The following is a 16,306-nucleotide window of genomic DNA, read 5'->3' on the forward strand; positions in this document are numbered from 1 at the left end:
TTGGTCTCGTGTAGCCTCAAGGTTGGATTCATTCAAGTGGGAAATGAACCCCCAGCAAAAGTCAGTGGTGTTACCTATAAATGTACTTCTGTGTATTGTTGATCATTAATCGTACCACTGTGAGTTCAGTATTCCCATCAGAATTTCTACATGAAGCCCAGGGCGTGTGTGTGCTTGTGCCGTTGATTAAAATCATTCCCCGGTCTACAACCTTGCCTGAGGTTGTGCAGTACACTGTTCTGAGGTTGCTCTGTTTTTACGCTGGCTTCCCTTTTACCCTCCAGGTTGCCGCAAATACGCCCAGTATGTACTCTCAGGAACTGTTTCAGCTGTCCCAGTACCTGCAGGTATGGAGCTGCACTGACCCCTAGTGGCCACTTTAATGAAATGTTTTTAAAATATGGAAGTAAAGTGACCTCCAGAGTTCATTTTAATATCAAAGGAATATGCCACCATATTAAACTCTGTTAAAAGGAATAATTGGTACAGCTGATGAACTATAATGCTGATTTTTTTTTTTTCCCCCCACTTCTACAGGAGGCCTTACACAGGGAGCAGATGCTGGAGCAGAAGTTAGCCACGCTGCAGAGGCTCCTGGCCAGCACACAGGAGGCCTCTATGAGCAGCTGGCAGGTAAAGACTTCGCGTTTGTGTACAAAGCATTGCACTGAGCTATTAATAAAAAATATGGGAAAATAAAAATGGTCAGAAGATCTGACTTCTTTTGTAAGGAGTGTTAAGGCTATTCATTGTGTTAGAGGATGGGCTTGTAGTTATTATCATTGTTTGTACCTGATATTTTATGATTTATTTTATGGCCTTATAAACAAATTAGTAATTTAAACCACAGGCTTTATGATAAGTTATTTACTGAAGATGAATGAATGCAGTAAACGTGTCATGCAGCACCACAAAGTAATCGAATATGCATTTTTTTGTTGGGTCCCGTGCAATCCCAGTCCTGACACACACATCTCTATTATGTCTTAAAATAACATGATATGCAAGGCAGCCACATTCAGACAGCACGTTTGAGCCTGTTACTGTAGAAACTGGGCTGTGATTGTAAACATGGCTGTGCTGTAACCACCAGGCAAGTGGTAGCTGCCTCCTCCCCACCGCTGAAGCACCCAGTGGTTACCGTAAAACCCCCATATACACTGATCAGCCATAACATTAAAACCACTGACAAGTGAAGTGAATAACATTGATTATCTTGTTACAGTGGCACCTATCAAGGGGTGAAATATAGTAGGCAGCAAGTGAACAGTCAGTTCTCGAATTTGATGTGTTGGTAGCAGGAAAAATGGGCAAGTGTAAAGATCTGAGTGACTTTGACAAGGGCCAAATTGTGTTGGCTACACGACTGGGGCAGAGCATCTCCAAAACAGCAGATCATGTGGGGTGTTTCCAGTATGCAGTGCTTAGTAGCTAATAAAAGTGGTCCAAGGAAGGAAAACTAGTGAACCGCCAGATTACCCAGATCTCATTTAGATCAAGTGTCTGTGGGATGTGCTGGACAAACAGCGGCTCCACCTTGCAACTTTCAGGACTTAAAGGAACTACTGCTAACGGCAGATTCCACAGCACACTTTCAGTGGTCTTGTGGAGTCCATGCCTTGATGGGTCAGAGCTCTTTTGGCGGCACAAGGGGAATCTACACAATATTAGGCAGGTGGTTTTAATGTTATGGCTGATCGGTGTATACTTGCACTGTAGTTTCTACCTTAGAAAAAGGATTTGTGAAAGGACAATATTAAAATGTACCAATATTTCACACCCCAAACCCCTACATGCCATTGTTCCTCTTCGGGGATGGCAAGTCTGTTGATAGCAAGAGATCAAAATATTTTGGTATGAAGTAGACCGCCTCGGAGAGTCAATGTTACAATTGAATTATCTTGAATGGTGGGAAATGCTTCCACCAAAAGGATGAATTGTAGCAATCAACAACTTTTAAGACTTTGTGTAAGATTCTGGCTATTAAACACCCTGCTTCAAAACAACACAAGGATAAAATCAGAATCTGACAGGGTTAAAAGCAGATTGTGTGCTTGTATTTTTATGGAACCATATCTATAACGTTTGTGTTGTAATTTTGGAACTCTGGATCCCTGCAGGCTTTAATTGACGAAGACCGGTTACTCTCAAGATTGGAGGTGATGGGGAACCAGTTGCAGGCATATTCAAAAGTATGGCTTTTGTGATGCAATTGTTTAACTAAACAGTCATAATTCATCATATTGCTCAAAGATTAATATTTTACAATCCCTCTAGAACCAAACGGAGGATGGCATCCGAAAGGAGCTTGTAGCCTTAACGGAGGACAAACTCAATTACGAGACTACAGCCAAAGAGACGCTGAAGCGGGTCCTTGAGGAGAAAATCGAGGTGTCTAGGAAGCTGTCCGAAGTGGAGGTAAGTTGGACTGGATCGCAGACGAAGCGTCGAATGGACCGCCTCTGTGATCAGTTTGCGTGCGTAGATACTGGATGTCTGCCTTGACTCCCGCTGTTTCACTGTGCATTTTCAGCGGACTCTCAGTAACACAGAAGATGAATGTACGCACCTGAAGGAGATGAACGAGCGAACTCAGGAAGAGCTGAGAGAGCTGGCCAACAAGTACAATGGAGCTGTGAACGAGATTAAAGATCTCACTGACAAGATCAAGGCAAGGCTAATCGGCGATTTCCTTCAGAATGTAGAAATTAAGAAACCATTGTATTTCAGAGCATTTCATGAACATTTGCCTTTGCTGCCTTTTTCTTTCAGCTGGCTGAAGGCAAGCAGGAAGAGCTCACACAGAAAGGCCAGAACGAAAAGAAAGAGCTGCAGCTGCGAATCGAGGAGATGGAAGAGAAAGAGCAAGCACTTCAAGCTCGCATCGAGGCACTACAGGCAGACAACGACTTCACCAACGAGAGGCTCACAGCTCTTCAAGGTATGACGTGTGGACACATACACGCGCACACACACTTACCAGCATTTATGAGCCTGGTGGGACGAGCGGAGAGCCTTCCGGATTTTCCATCGACATCGACCCTGCCACCAGGAAGTGGGAGTTTAGTACAGTACGATTGTTTCACTCTGAAAAGGGTTTATGAACGGGAGAAAGAATCTCTGTGAAGCAATAATAACTGAAGCCATGCAGCTCGATAATTTATGATCTTCGTTTTGTGTAGGCAATTATTTATTTATTTTTGGTCATCCCTCATTTTCCCCCATTGTCGTTTTTCAGTCCGGTTAGAGCAACTACAGGAGAAAAGCATAAAGGAAAACAACAGTTTAGGTGAGTTGGGGTTGCTCATGGCAGTTAGTGTCATCTGCTAACTTTGCATCACCTCTCCTACTAATTTGGCATGAGAGCTTTCCTTCTGTTGCCTGTTTTACTTTTTCCTGTTTGTCCGACACCAGTCTTCGGCTCTGGTCTTTTCTGTTTTAAAGGTTGCAGTGTGTTTTATTCAGCTGTATTTGAACCCACACGCACACGCTGGGTTACATTTTCAAGATCTTGTAGCCTGTACTCATGTTCTTCTTGGCTGAGGTGTTGTGCAGTTAGGGGAGTGACTGATTTGAAGAACAATGACGTTACATAGGACGTGTTACTTGGAAACACCAGAGCTGCATGCATCGTTATGTAGTAATTTCTTCATTTGCCTACATGTGGCGTGTGGTAAACCACAAACCATCAGCCTCTTGGCAGAACGGACATAGCAGTGCTGTTAGGGTAATATAGCATGCACAGACTTTTAGTCAAAGATATAAACTTTGGAAGAGGGGCAGCTTTGTTTCATATAAGCCCTCAAAAAAGTTTTAGTAGCTAAAGTTCCTTGGTCAGGACATCAGTAGGATTTTGTATTTTGCTACATTGCACGATTACCATACACCAATTCAATAAAGAAACATTTGGCCCCATAATTATTGAGTACAGGTACATCGGTAATTTATTTTTTTATTGCATGCACAAAAAAATATAGCAACAGAATGAATGAACAGAATAGGGAAAAGAAATGAACGGCACAAAAAATAAGGGAACATGATGGTTGAGCAAAATGACAAAATACAGCACAATGTCGTTTAGCAACTCTAATTGTTCACACTGTCTCTCTTTTGGCAAATTAACACTCATCTGCTCTTGAACGTGCGCTTGTTCAGCCACTAATCACATTCATGTGATGTGTTGGAGACAAAAATATTGTCGAAATGTATTTGCATTTATGGGAAAATTCTTAACTCTGTCTTAACTCTAAAGGCTAACACAGGCTGTGTGTATTTATAACGACTAATAATAATGAAGTGTTCATTCAGTGTAGCAGTGGTTTGCTAACAACAAACCTAAATTTCACTTGCTTTGTCTTTTTTCTGAATGTTCAACAAGAGATTTAAAGGGCAATTTATTTTGGTTTAATTTTTTTAATAGGTAACAAAAGAATATAAAAAATATATGTCTGTAAAAACAGTCCATGAGAGAGATCACACATGTATCGCGACTATGAGAATTTATATCATGCCTTGAGAGAAATTTACTAGTCAGCACAGCAGTTTTAATTATTCTAAGTCTTTTAAACGGAGCCACGCTTCCTCAAGCGCAAGCAAAGCTGCAGGAATTCATCAAGCTCAGTCATTTTCCCAACGCATTATTTTGTTCTGCTAATATAATAATGTTTCATTAGTATTACAGTGTGCCATCAGTTAAGGAAATGTGTCCTGACTTTGTGAGAGCAAGTAAAGGACAGGTAGGGTGTCATTTCTGCGGAGTTTGTAACTTCCTGTGTGTGTCTGTGTCCAGCTCCCTGCATCTCTGTCTCGTTTCGTCCATGTCCTATGTTGCAGAGCTGGCTTTTTCTTTTTCTTATTTTTTTTTTTTTAATTCAAACCACCACTTAACACCCCTCGACTTAATGTAGGGGGACATTCTCCATTCAAAGCCAATATTATTATTTAATGGTGGGTTTTCCTTTCTTTGTTAGACCACTTTCTTTTAAAGAGTGGAGGGGACTGCACTTTAATCCAACAGTTCATTGAGTGCCAGCGTGAGTACACAGCATTCTTTCCACTGCCTTCTACAGCCGCGCTAATGAAAAGTCTTACTAATGGACTTCAGAGCCACTGGGGAGAAATTGTTCTTAGTTAAGAAGGAAATTTATAACATGGTTCTGTGTTTTCTCAGCAACATGTCTGCAGTGTTTTGTATGATTTAGCCTAAGACTTTGTCATGCTCTCTGTTGGCTGTCTGAGCAGTTTGTAAATAATGTGGCTTTATGTTTTTAATTTAGCTTCATGTTGCTAATGGAAGTCTGATATTTAATGTTTAGTGTCTAGGATGAATGAGTGCTTAGATTGGTATGCATTAGCAACCAGTTCATGTTTAACCCACAATCTCTTTTCTTTACAAATCTAGCCACTATAATTGGAGAATACTTGCGTAGTATACTACAATATGCACAGTGGAGTATGGTAGAGAGGAACTTCCTGCTTTCTGTCATGCAGATTTTCCACACCAGGCCTGTTAAATTGATTATTCTGAGTAGCCTTAAAGTTTTTTAGTCAGTATTTTTAAGACACTCCCTTTAGTTGATCCTAATGTACAGTATATTATATATTTAAATTGGGATTTCTTACAACAGACCCTGCGATTCTGATGTTCCCTCAGCACTGTAATTCCTTTCTGTCCTTTATACGGACTGCGCAGTAAATTGGCCTTGCATGTCACCTGTTACCATCTCACTTCTCACTGACTTTGGTTTCCCTTTTACTGTGGGTTTTTCCCTCACATGCATGCCCTCAAGGTGCAACAAGCATTGCTTTTAATGCGCTACTTGCCACACATTTGATGAGCGACTATAACTCAGTTGTATGTACATTTTATATTATTTGATGAGACTCATGGTTCGTTGCAGTCAGAGCTGTTAGCTGACACCATTGCTGACTGTCACTCAGGCCAATTGCACACAGTTTGAACACATGGTCATACATTTTTCTCTTCTCTAAATAGCCGTGAAGCAGCTGAAAGGAGCCGTGGATTCGTCCATTCACAAACTGTCAAACTTTGACGGTAAGAGAAAGCATTTTGAATAAATCCCTGCAAAAAATTGTGCTTGTAATTTGACTGATTTTATTTTAATCACAGCCTCATTTAAAGTGGTGCAAATTAATGGATTGCAGTAAATATGTTTAATATTTCAGAGGTTATAGATGCACATCTTCAGAATAACCAAACGGATGACAACATTTTCACCAGTCCAGAGAAACTAAAAGGTCTGTTTCCTTATACTGACAGATCTGTCTGTGAATGTACTACTGTATTTTGAAAGTCAGTGCTGCAGTGTTTAAAACTTACAACCACGGAATAGGTTAATACCCCTGAATATACACACACCTCTGTGCTTACATTGGAGTGAAACATCCCAGGGTTGTGTGAGGTTGTGGCTTTTCCCCTGGCCTGGAAGCTGCTTTTTATTCCCTGGGATTAGAAACACAGATTATGAATTTCACATTAGAAAAGTGTATCAGTAGCCAAAAATCACTATACACTTCACCACCATATGTTATGAGATCATTGCTTTTCTTTCCTCTCAGCAGTGTGGAGCAGGCCATGATCTGTTAGTGTTAAATGCACACAAGTGATTGGTGTTGAGACATAACATGACAGATAGCTATAATGGAAATATCTTTACACTTTGTTTTTCGTGGGGCATGTGTTTTTTGCTCTTGGTGTAAAAGCTTGGTCTGTCATCTCTTGCTGCCACAGCACAAGTCATTGTCCAAATCGGGTTTGAGTGGTGACTCAGAGGCGATCCGGACCGATCCCTAAACAAAAGCTCAAACTATTTTAGAATGCAACAGTATCCCCCTCTGAAAGCTCGGCTTGGATGTATGACCATGTGTGGTGAATAACTCTCAGGAGTTAGAATGGTCAACCACTGGAGGTGTTTGTTCTCACAATGAAACATTTTTGTAGCTAATCTGACATTTAACGTAAGAGATTATGTTGTTTATTTTGTTATATTTTTAAAGATAAGGCCATAACCAATCAGAAGACTTGTGTTTGAGATTGCTGCTTTGGACTATTTGAACTTGTCGGTTTATGTCTCCACCCTTTTCCATCTAAGTGGTGTCTTCCAACCTGCCCACAGAAAATCAGATAGATGCTAAAGAGTCTGATATGTCAGACACACTGAGCCCCAGCAAGGACAAAAGCAGTGACGATACTTCAGGTATAATTTTGTTTTTTATTTATTTTGAATAATTGGTTGAATGCTGCTGTTTATTAGATGTTGTGTTAGATTTTTATCCTTATAATTGACTTTGTTTCTTTCTTCAGCGCTTGGAATTTATACCTTTATGGTACTTACGCTGTGTTTGCTCCATCTAAAATATTTTTTACCCACTTTTTTTTCTTCATAGACGGACAAATGGATGAACAGGAGCTGAATGAACCACAAAACAGGGTTGCCCTGATTAAAGGTACATTTTGCTTACACATTAATGTTTATCTCCTTATTTTGAATTGTATATTAAGATGTGGCCTAGCTGGTTATTTAGTTTATATTTTGGATTATTCTGTCCTGTAACGGCTGTTTGAGGTCAGTGCAGTGGAATGCACACTTTACTCCTTGCAGCTATATATGGTCTTGACAACTCTGAGCTGCTGGAGTTAAAAGCGACGCTATTTGAAGGTGTCATCAGTAGGCTCAGGTTATTCTCGCTTTAGGAGATTAATATGTGTAAAGAAGAGAGTATTATCATTGTGAGTTCTCCTGTACAGATCCTTTGCTTCCTGTTTGATCTCTCCCCCCTTTTCCCTTCAGTGAAACACACAGTGGTGGAACCTCAGGAATGTAAACCAATTAGAGCGCAGTTAGGCAGGAATGGCCTGGGGGGAAGATATGTCACGTACATTCAGGACTTAAGAAAACAAGGGTCAAAATTGTTTCACAACTATGAAGTTTAATATTTACTGATGTCAGTTAGCATCTGGTTTCCATTTGTTTGGCTTTATTCATTTATGTGGCTTGATTATGTCATTATTTAGTCACATGTAGAATGAAAAAGTTATGCAGTTTCCCACACTTTTGCCTTATTGTTGTTTTCTGCTTGAACCAATCCAGCCCTTAAGTGACCATAATAAAATTTATGCTAAATTTGAATATGGATGAGGAGGTTGTCAAAATTTATGAGCAAATATGCATGGCTGGAAAAATGTTGTGATGTTTCTAAGCTAGTGTTAAGCACTTGTTAGTGTTTGTATGGGTCTTGGTTTCCAGCGTGAGCTCCTGTGGGACTGCAGACTTTAAACCCTACTCCTCCACTAATCTCAGTTATCCATCAGTTGCTTTCACCCACCTGGGATTTCACCCATCCCCCTACTGGAGCTGTCAAGCCTGGAGATTTGACATTGCTCCAGCTCCAGAATGACTAGGCTGTTCTCTATCCAGTGCATAAAAGGTTCCTCATTCCTCTAGTCTCTGTTTAAGTCTCTGTATCCATGTATCCATGCTGCTGCAGAGGAATTTAACACATGACTCTGCTCTAAACACAGTCACACTGAGTCATGCAGTGCTGTACAGCGTCCACCTGTTGTACAGTTACCTTAAAAAGATCTACCAGTCATGTTGAGCTAATGCGTTCTTGTATACTGGTATGTGTGTCCTGGTTACTTACCATAGGACCATAATTAGAGTTACGGATCATTATCATTTATTGTGATAATTTCCTTAATGGCCACTGATTCCTTTATAAGTTATAAGGCCTATTTTCAGCAAGTAATCATTTCCCATTTTGTTTTTTGCAACAGTGGAGTCCAGGAGTGTCCAAACTACAGCCTGCCACCATTTTTCAAACAGCCCACACATTCTTTATGGTTTTTAATTGGGATGACATTATAGTTGAGAACAAAAAATGAACTTCCTGGTTTGAACACTGGGTGTCGCTATCACATGACACTGAATCTACTAAGGTATAATGCTTCAGATCCTGTTTTTGTCCTTCAAAATTATTAATAACAGTAATTCAGAAGTGTAATGATAGCAACCAAGAGGTAAATAAACTGTAAAAAATAATGCAGGATATTATATAGACTGTCAATAAGGAGTTCAGAAGGATGCGTATATGTTTTATTCGATCCAAAAATCAGTTGCTGTAATGAAGGAGTATACCTGTTGACTTCAATCTGTGAAATAGTTAATTATACATCACTATCCAAGCAGCAGAAGTGTTTAAAATTCACAGGGTAATAAATATTATTATTTCACGTATTCTGTGTTCTATGAGTGATCTCAAATTAGAAAGGTTTTCACAACCATGGCCTTATGTCATCCTTCTTTCTTCTTTTTAAGCTCTTAAAAAAAATTATATACTGTGATGTGTCATGCAAGTCTGGTTCAGTGGGACCATGAAGTAGTGTATTAACCAATGAATTTACTCCCTCCTTTCATGTCGTTTCCAGAAGATGCGTCATCCCAACAGCAAATAAATGATTGTTCATATTCAGAGTCATTCAAAATGTCTGTCTGCACAGTCTCTTAAAACTCACATTTTCAGAAATGGCGTCATTGCTCTGTTAGTGTCTGTTCATGTCTTCCTAACTATTTCTGGCCGGTCGGAAAAAGCTCGTGGCCATCCGAAATGTTTAGCAGATGATAAGCCTGTGTTGAGATCACCACTTTTTCCTGTCGCTTCAATATGGCACTCATCTGTTCAGTGAGCTCATGTCCTTTAATGGGAGTTTGATAACAGGCGCAGGCTCTGGTTAACACGCTGGGAGATGCAGGGGAGGAAGTGGCCTGTCAGAGCCTCATTGTGTTCCTGAACTCGGTGACAGACACAATGGCAGCCACAGCAGCAGGGGTGTGTGACACTGACACATGAAAAGCCTCATAATTTATGTGCAGCTGGAGTCTGGGGTTGGGCTAGGTATTCATAAATCATTGGGGGGGTTTCAGGGAGGTTCATTTTTGCATTTGTGAAATTTCAGTGTATTTGGTGGAGTGTGAAAGCTGTCTTTGTGCTCGGGGCTGGTCCATCGAGCTGATCTCTCATCCTCTTGTAAATGTTGATCTGGGGCTCACTATAACCTTTCTTTTGTTGTGCACAGAGCGTTGTGATTGGTTTGACTTGGCACTTTACTTCTTGTTTCAAGTTTCCTGATTGTGGGCAAAGGGTTATGTTCAGTGGAGAAGACAGAATGCCTCAGTGATATATGGACTGAAGAATGCATTAAAATGCAAACGATCACAACTCCTAAAAGCTTGGAATTGTTTTTGAAAGTGGCTTCAACCCGAAGGTTTCTCAAGGACAAATAATTAACTTGTTAAGTAACTTGTGTGTCTCAATTTTTTCCCCAAAAAACTCAAGCAGATATTTTACATTTAGTATTAAAAAAAACAAATCTGGTATTTTTCACATGTAATACTATTGTTACTAAAATCTGTGAGTCTAATTATTTAATGAGCAAACAGTCAATCTGATTTTTTTTTTCTTCTTTTCTTATTAAATTTAAATAGGTTCAATTGTGCATCTACAGAGTGCAGTCTGTGCTTGATTTGTGTTATAGGCCAAGCATACAGGAGAGGCATCTCATCTGATAATCTATGCACTTAATATAATGTTTCAGTGTACTATAGTTGTTTGATGGGTCCCATAAAATCACTATGATATAGATCAGTATAAGCCTAACACAATAAAACTGTAATGAGCCTCTCCACCAAATGAGCCTGAATCTCTCTTGGGTGCAGACTCCAGTATTTGGGCCAAGTTTGAAAACACCCTTAGTTTTTATTTTTAGCTCCAGCAACTATAAAATGGTAGTAATGACCCTTGAATAGCAATAACAATAGCAAAATAAGTTTACATTTGTGTTAAGAGCAGGCAGGCTGGCAGCGTGAGTGTGACAAACATTCTGGGCACAACTCCTCTGTGGCTATTAAGGAAGCGAGGAGTCACCAGAAGTGAATCAAGTGAACCATTTGATCAAATGCAACTTAATGAATGAATGCGAGTACAGCAGCGAGTACTTCAGTGGTTAGGGATTACACAGAACCCACATTTCTGTTGTGCTCCTTTTCCTGGCATGTATTAAAGCTCTTTTGTTGCACAAGTGAATAGAAACGAGCTAACAGGAACACTGGCCTATTTTTTGAGCCAAACTCTCGGCCTTCTTTCACAGTGTCCTCGCTCTTTTTCTAATTGGACAGTACTTCATTCAGACTGGCTTGATTTATTCTGAAGTGATTTAGACTAGACAGGGTTGTTTCCTAAGTGTTTTCTGAATATTGTGAATATCCTTGACAATGTAATCCATTGTATCTAAACCCTATTACAATTTGCCGACTTACTGTACTATTAATTTCTGTCCATATCAGTTTCATGTTGCCCAGTCAATATGCAGGGAGCCTCATCATTGCTGACTCTGTTGCCAGATTAGGTATTGTTCTCCACAAAAAAGGAATGTGCCAAAAAAGGATAATAGGAATTTGTTCCCCTGACATTCCACAACATTAAATTTAGCTATAAATGGATAAAAAGTTCATTGTGTTTTTTTTAATAACTCTTTTTAGTAACCCTGCACATCACACCTTTCCATCCTTGATTAATTTCCTCTGACATCATTCTCTGTTTTTTATTACTTTCTTACGTAATGGTATTTCATAAGATATCTAAAACAATATTTTAGTCTTTGAGTGTTTTTGCAATACATTTTTGCAATGTTTTTGTCTCCATGCGGTAACACTGAGTCATTGTAATGTCATGATGGCATTTGGTCTCAGCTTTATACGACGGTATCTAAGCAGTACTCCTGTGCAATTAAGATGAAACCAGTGATTACTCGTATAGCCTATGGATCACATCTTGCCTTCTCATTAAGTCTGTGGCAGGACATCAGAGGAGGGGAGTGTTTCTTGCATCATCTCTCAGCTTGAGAACTTGCCCGAGAACTGTAAAAACCTCGAAACCTCGTTTGACAGGCATCTGACGTAAAGTCCAATCACTTTGAGCTGAAATTGGAGTATGACATCAGTGTTCACATCTGTACTGCGACAAGTGAGATCCACTGGTTTATGGACGGAGCTGAGGTTTTTGCCAAAGCCTGTCATTTCTAGAGCACATGTGGGGATCACAAGGAAGGGCCTCTCCATGAGGAAGGAAGTAGGGAAACGCGAGAAGAAGTGGCAAGGAAATCTCGTCAGCGTAGCCACAAGCACTTAAGCTTAGAGCCTGCTCCTGAAGCTGTCATTCAGTGGGTTTGGCCTGCCACCAATGCAGTGCTCCACATAACACACTATGTTATCCATGTGATGGAGAAATATGTGTTATGTCAGGATGCCTTAGTTAAAGAACAGTTTTGAATTTCATTGATAAAAGTTTAAGAAAATTTAGAAAGTATCAGGTTCTGTGAAAATCTTGTCTTGGCCACGATGAGAGACTGAGCTTGTGGATGAATGCTCTGAATTTACACCATACACTAAATTACACAGTAGTCACTCTTTGTCTGTGTTAGCAGTTTGTGTTTGGCAAAAAATGTTGTGGTCAGATGGATTTGGCTTGGTGTGACTTCAGAGTTGTTTTGCTTGCTAAAGTTTTTGCAAGTACCTTCACTTTCAAAATGGCTCTGTTAGATAAGTCTCCCACTGTTGTTTATTATATCCCCATCGCCTTCATACACAACTGTCATGTTTTTAACCTGCTGACATTTCTCTCTGTCTTGTGTATAGATGAGCTGCAAAGGGCCAACCTGGAGCCTGGAGACACAGAGCAGGTCATCCACCAGTTGCATAGCGAGCTACTAGAGGCGCAGGAGCTCGCCAACACTGGCAAGCAGAAATGTCTTGAGCTACAAGGTACTGAACCTTCTGGCAAAACAGTCATGTTAAAGTGCCTTTTTTTAAATTAAAAGTATTAAACCTTTTTTTGGTGCTTAATTTCTCTTGGATGGATAATTTCCCATTATGCAGATTGATGGTTAGAGTTAACTCTTTTTCAACATACAGAAAACTACAGAAGACACAATTTAATACAATTTAACATATTCTCACTTTAAAACTGATCCACTGAGTGTTATGGAGATTATGATGTCCTGGAATTGTTTGAGTGGTGTAGCTTTATACTGTATGTCCAGTATGCTAATTGGATGATGTAGTAACTGAAGCGTTTGTCCTCTAAGATAGCTAAGAATCTGTTAGGCTGATGGTGGTGATTACCATAACAACCATGATTTTTGTTAATGTTATATTTTTGTAGGTCTGGCTAGAACATAATGATGCAAATCATGATTTCTGTACAGAAATATTTGAGCTAGTTCATAGCTGGAAGTCAGCAGACTGTTGAGGATGGCTTAACTAAGGATTCCAAATTTCCAAATTTATTTAAATGTTTATTCATGGATTCTGGTGTTAAGGAGAGTCATGGCGTAGATATGTTTCTAGGCTGTTTTTAGTGGTCTGCTGGGCATTAAAACATGCAAAACAATTTATTATATGTAGTTTATTTTTATAGTTCAAAACCACTTGCCCAGGGGTACTTTAAGACAACTTTAAGACATCTGAAAGAACACTTATGCTTTCAGTTTCATTCCAGCAGGAATCTAACATGCATGCTTTAATATTCTGTTTTAAGTGATTTGAATAGCTAAACTTTACTCAGCTTGATTGGTTTGGCCTATGTAAGTTTAACATCTGTAAGAGTAACGTCTGTTATCTTATTTTCAACTTTCTGATCTGTTAAACTTTCCTTTTTAACCCTACATCTTTTTTTCCCCAGCTCTGCTTGAAGAGGAAAGGAGAACCAACAGGCAGCAGACTGAAGAATCATCTAAACAGATCCAGTACCTGCAGAGTAAGTGTGAATTTGATACACACCTCGGAGAAAATGTAAATGTTGCTTGATGTGTTTTAGAAGAAATAATATTGATATATTTTTGCCACCACGCATTCAGGTTTTTTTTTCATAGTAACAGATGTACTTAGCTACGAAAGTGTAACAAAAAAGAAAAGCTGTGTCAGTTATGAAACAATAGAATTTTCTTCACCTTTATGACCAAGCTAAATAAAATAATCTAATACAGTAACATTAGAATGAAAGTGTTAGCTTGTCTTAAAATGGAAAAAAGTCTGTTCAAATTCTTGCTGTGAGTTTAATAAAACTAGGAAAAGTGCTGATAGGATAACAAGATTTTGCCTCTACATTTTTATCATAATATAACTAGTTTGATTGTGCAAATGATGGTACATATTTGCCTAGTTAGATTATTGTTATAAAACAAATGCTGCCTTTTTTTTTTTTTTTGCACTGGAAGGGTTCCCTGGCTGCAAATAGTTTTAGAACTTTTCATCAATAGATTAGATGCACTTATAATAACGAGGTAAAGAAATGAATTAGTCTAACAGCTTATGACGTTTTGATGGAGTTTGTGAGCTAAACTTTTCCCTGCATCATCCTGCAGACCAGCTCGCCAAGCTGCAGTCAGACATGGAGGCCCTGCGCGAGCAGAGAGAGAACACCATCTCCAACACACGGGAGGAACTCTACAGTGCCCAGGAGGAGGTGCTTGTGCTCCGCCATGCCATGGAGGTGGCCACGGCCGAGAGGGAGCGTGACATCGCCGCCCTGCAGGCAGACCTCACCGCTGTCACGGCTGAACTCGACAAGTGGAGAAAAGCGGCGACCAACTATGAGCTGGAGATCAGCGCACTGCAGGAGAACTTCAAGCTGCAGAGCCAGCACCAGGAGCGAACCTTGCAGCTACAAGGTGATCATGCATGCTCATTTTAGTTTAGTTGGTTTTCAGTGTTTTAATCATCTCCATGACTACTTCCTTGTTTGGTGCTACAGTTCAAGTTACAGCCGTAGTCTGATGTAGTTCTTAGTTCTGATGCAAGCGCTTGTTGCTTGTTGTGTCCTAAATAATTACCCATTTCGTGTCACTGTTGAAAGGAAGCGTGCCCCATATAAATATTTAAAAATAAACATATCTCTAGTGCATCAACATAATCGATATTTCCTTATTTATACAGTCACTGTGCAAAATTGCTTCCAAATGTGACATGCATAGAATGCATACATGTTTACAAATCATACAGCACAAAAGTCTGCGTCCGGTTTGTGGAGGCTCCTGCTTGATATTTCGAATGAAACAGGTTGAACTGTAATGCCATAGTTAATAGAAAAGCCACCATTATTTACACACCAAATCTAACAGAATGCAGAGCTCAGATCTCAGGAGAATGGCCTGGGTCAAACACAGGAGCACAGACAGGCATAAATTTGCATCACAGGCAGAGTATTGAGCTTTGTTTCCACAAACATTCATCTGGTTACACAACGTTAGCCGACAGTTAGCTCACACCTGGTATCTATTTGGCGTTCGTCGAGGAGATAGGCTTCTTCATAGCATGTTTTACTGTCTGGTGTTATGGAAACTTTCATTCCCTACTGATGTATCTGTGCATGTCTTTTGTCTGCTTTTTTGCTTGTGTGGGTAGTCAGTTGTCTTGTAGCTTTGAGAAGTGATGAGATTGAGTACACTTGGCTTTAGCTGTACTGAATGAAATTATTAATAAGAAAATTGCACCAGTCCGATTATTTAAAAAAAAAAAAAAAAAAAAAAATCCAAAATTCACTCAAAATTTACTTAAAAGGTTTAGCATGTGAATGTATTCAGATACTAACTAATTCTGTAACAGATGATGAGAAATGGGCTATGTTAAACAAGCTTTAAAGTTATCATTGGTGCGTAGCCAGTTGGTATTGTATTAAAAGTGGAAAATGTGATTGGTAACTAATCAAGAGTTATTGACGACTAGCACAAGTTCAGCTTGAAAGCGTTTGAAACAGATTTGTCTTAAAAAGGATTTGAAGCAGATTTATTCTAGTGAATGAAATGTAATTTCTTCATGTAGTGTAATGGTCTCTCCCCTTGTGTTGTGTACAGGTGAGCTAGAGAAGTTGCAGTCCGAGTGCTCGTCCCTGCATAGAGAGTGTGAGTCTCTGCGCTCGGAGAAAGTAACTCTGCTGGAGAAACTGCACAGGCTTGAGGTGGAGCTGAGCAGGTCAGTGTGTGTCATCGCCTTGTCTCTTTTAAAAAAAAAAAAAAAAAAAAAAAGTTGTTTAGAGAGAGGATTTTAGATGAATGTGTTTGTGTAAATCATGTACTTTTACATATGACATGCTTGTGTAAATCCTTCTGGGTCTTGCCCTGAAAGAGCACTGATGGATGTAAATGTACAAAACCATGAATTATACAAAACCATGAATTCAGCCATTACTATGCAGCAAAATGCTAGCTTTCTGCTGAGTTTCTCTTTTATTC

At 39.6% G+C, this 16,306-nt stretch overlaps 1 protein-coding gene across 11 annotated transcripts in view; it reads left to right on the top strand.

Annotated features, from left to right (window-relative positions):
• The window catches only part of slmapa (sarcolemma associated protein a), a 56,221-nt gene that overhangs the window by 33,346 nt on the left and 6,569 nt on the right, over window positions 1-16,306 (top strand). For 2 of the 11 annotated variants that reach the window (XM_026932992.3, XM_026932993.3), the window contains exons 5-20: window positions 285-347; window positions 538-633; window positions 2,121-2,192; window positions 2,278-2,418; window positions 2,534-2,671; window positions 2,773-2,941; window positions 3,239-3,289; window positions 4,971-5,033; window positions 5,996-6,055; window positions 6,187-6,258; window positions 7,113-7,217; window positions 7,408-7,467; window positions 12,714-12,839; window positions 13,759-13,833; window positions 14,441-14,746; window positions 15,929-16,046. In XM_026932992.3, coding sequence (XP_026788793.3) covers window positions 285-347; window positions 538-633; window positions 2,121-2,192; window positions 2,278-2,418; window positions 2,534-2,671; window positions 2,773-2,941; window positions 3,239-3,289; window positions 4,971-5,033; window positions 5,996-6,055; window positions 6,187-6,258; window positions 7,113-7,217; window positions 7,408-7,467; window positions 12,714-12,839; window positions 13,759-13,833; window positions 14,441-14,746; window positions 15,929-16,046 — 1,715 coding nt within the window. The remainder of the gene's footprint in view (window positions 1-284; window positions 348-537; window positions 634-2,120; window positions 2,193-2,277; window positions 2,419-2,533; window positions 2,672-2,772; window positions 2,942-3,238; window positions 3,290-4,970; window positions 5,034-5,995; window positions 6,056-6,186; window positions 6,259-7,112; window positions 7,218-7,407; window positions 7,468-12,713; window positions 12,840-13,758; window positions 13,834-14,440; window positions 14,747-15,928; window positions 16,047-16,306) is intronic. The other 9 variants (XM_026932994.3, XM_026932996.3, XM_053226923.1 and 6 more) reach the window with 6 other exon arrangements.

This window comes from Pangasianodon hypophthalmus, chromosome 20 (assembly GCF_027358585.1).
Source record: "Pangasianodon hypophthalmus isolate fPanHyp1 chromosome 20, fPanHyp1.pri, whole genome shotgun sequence".
NCBI lineage: Eukaryota > Metazoa > Chordata > Actinopteri > Siluriformes > Pangasiidae > Pangasianodon > Pangasianodon hypophthalmus.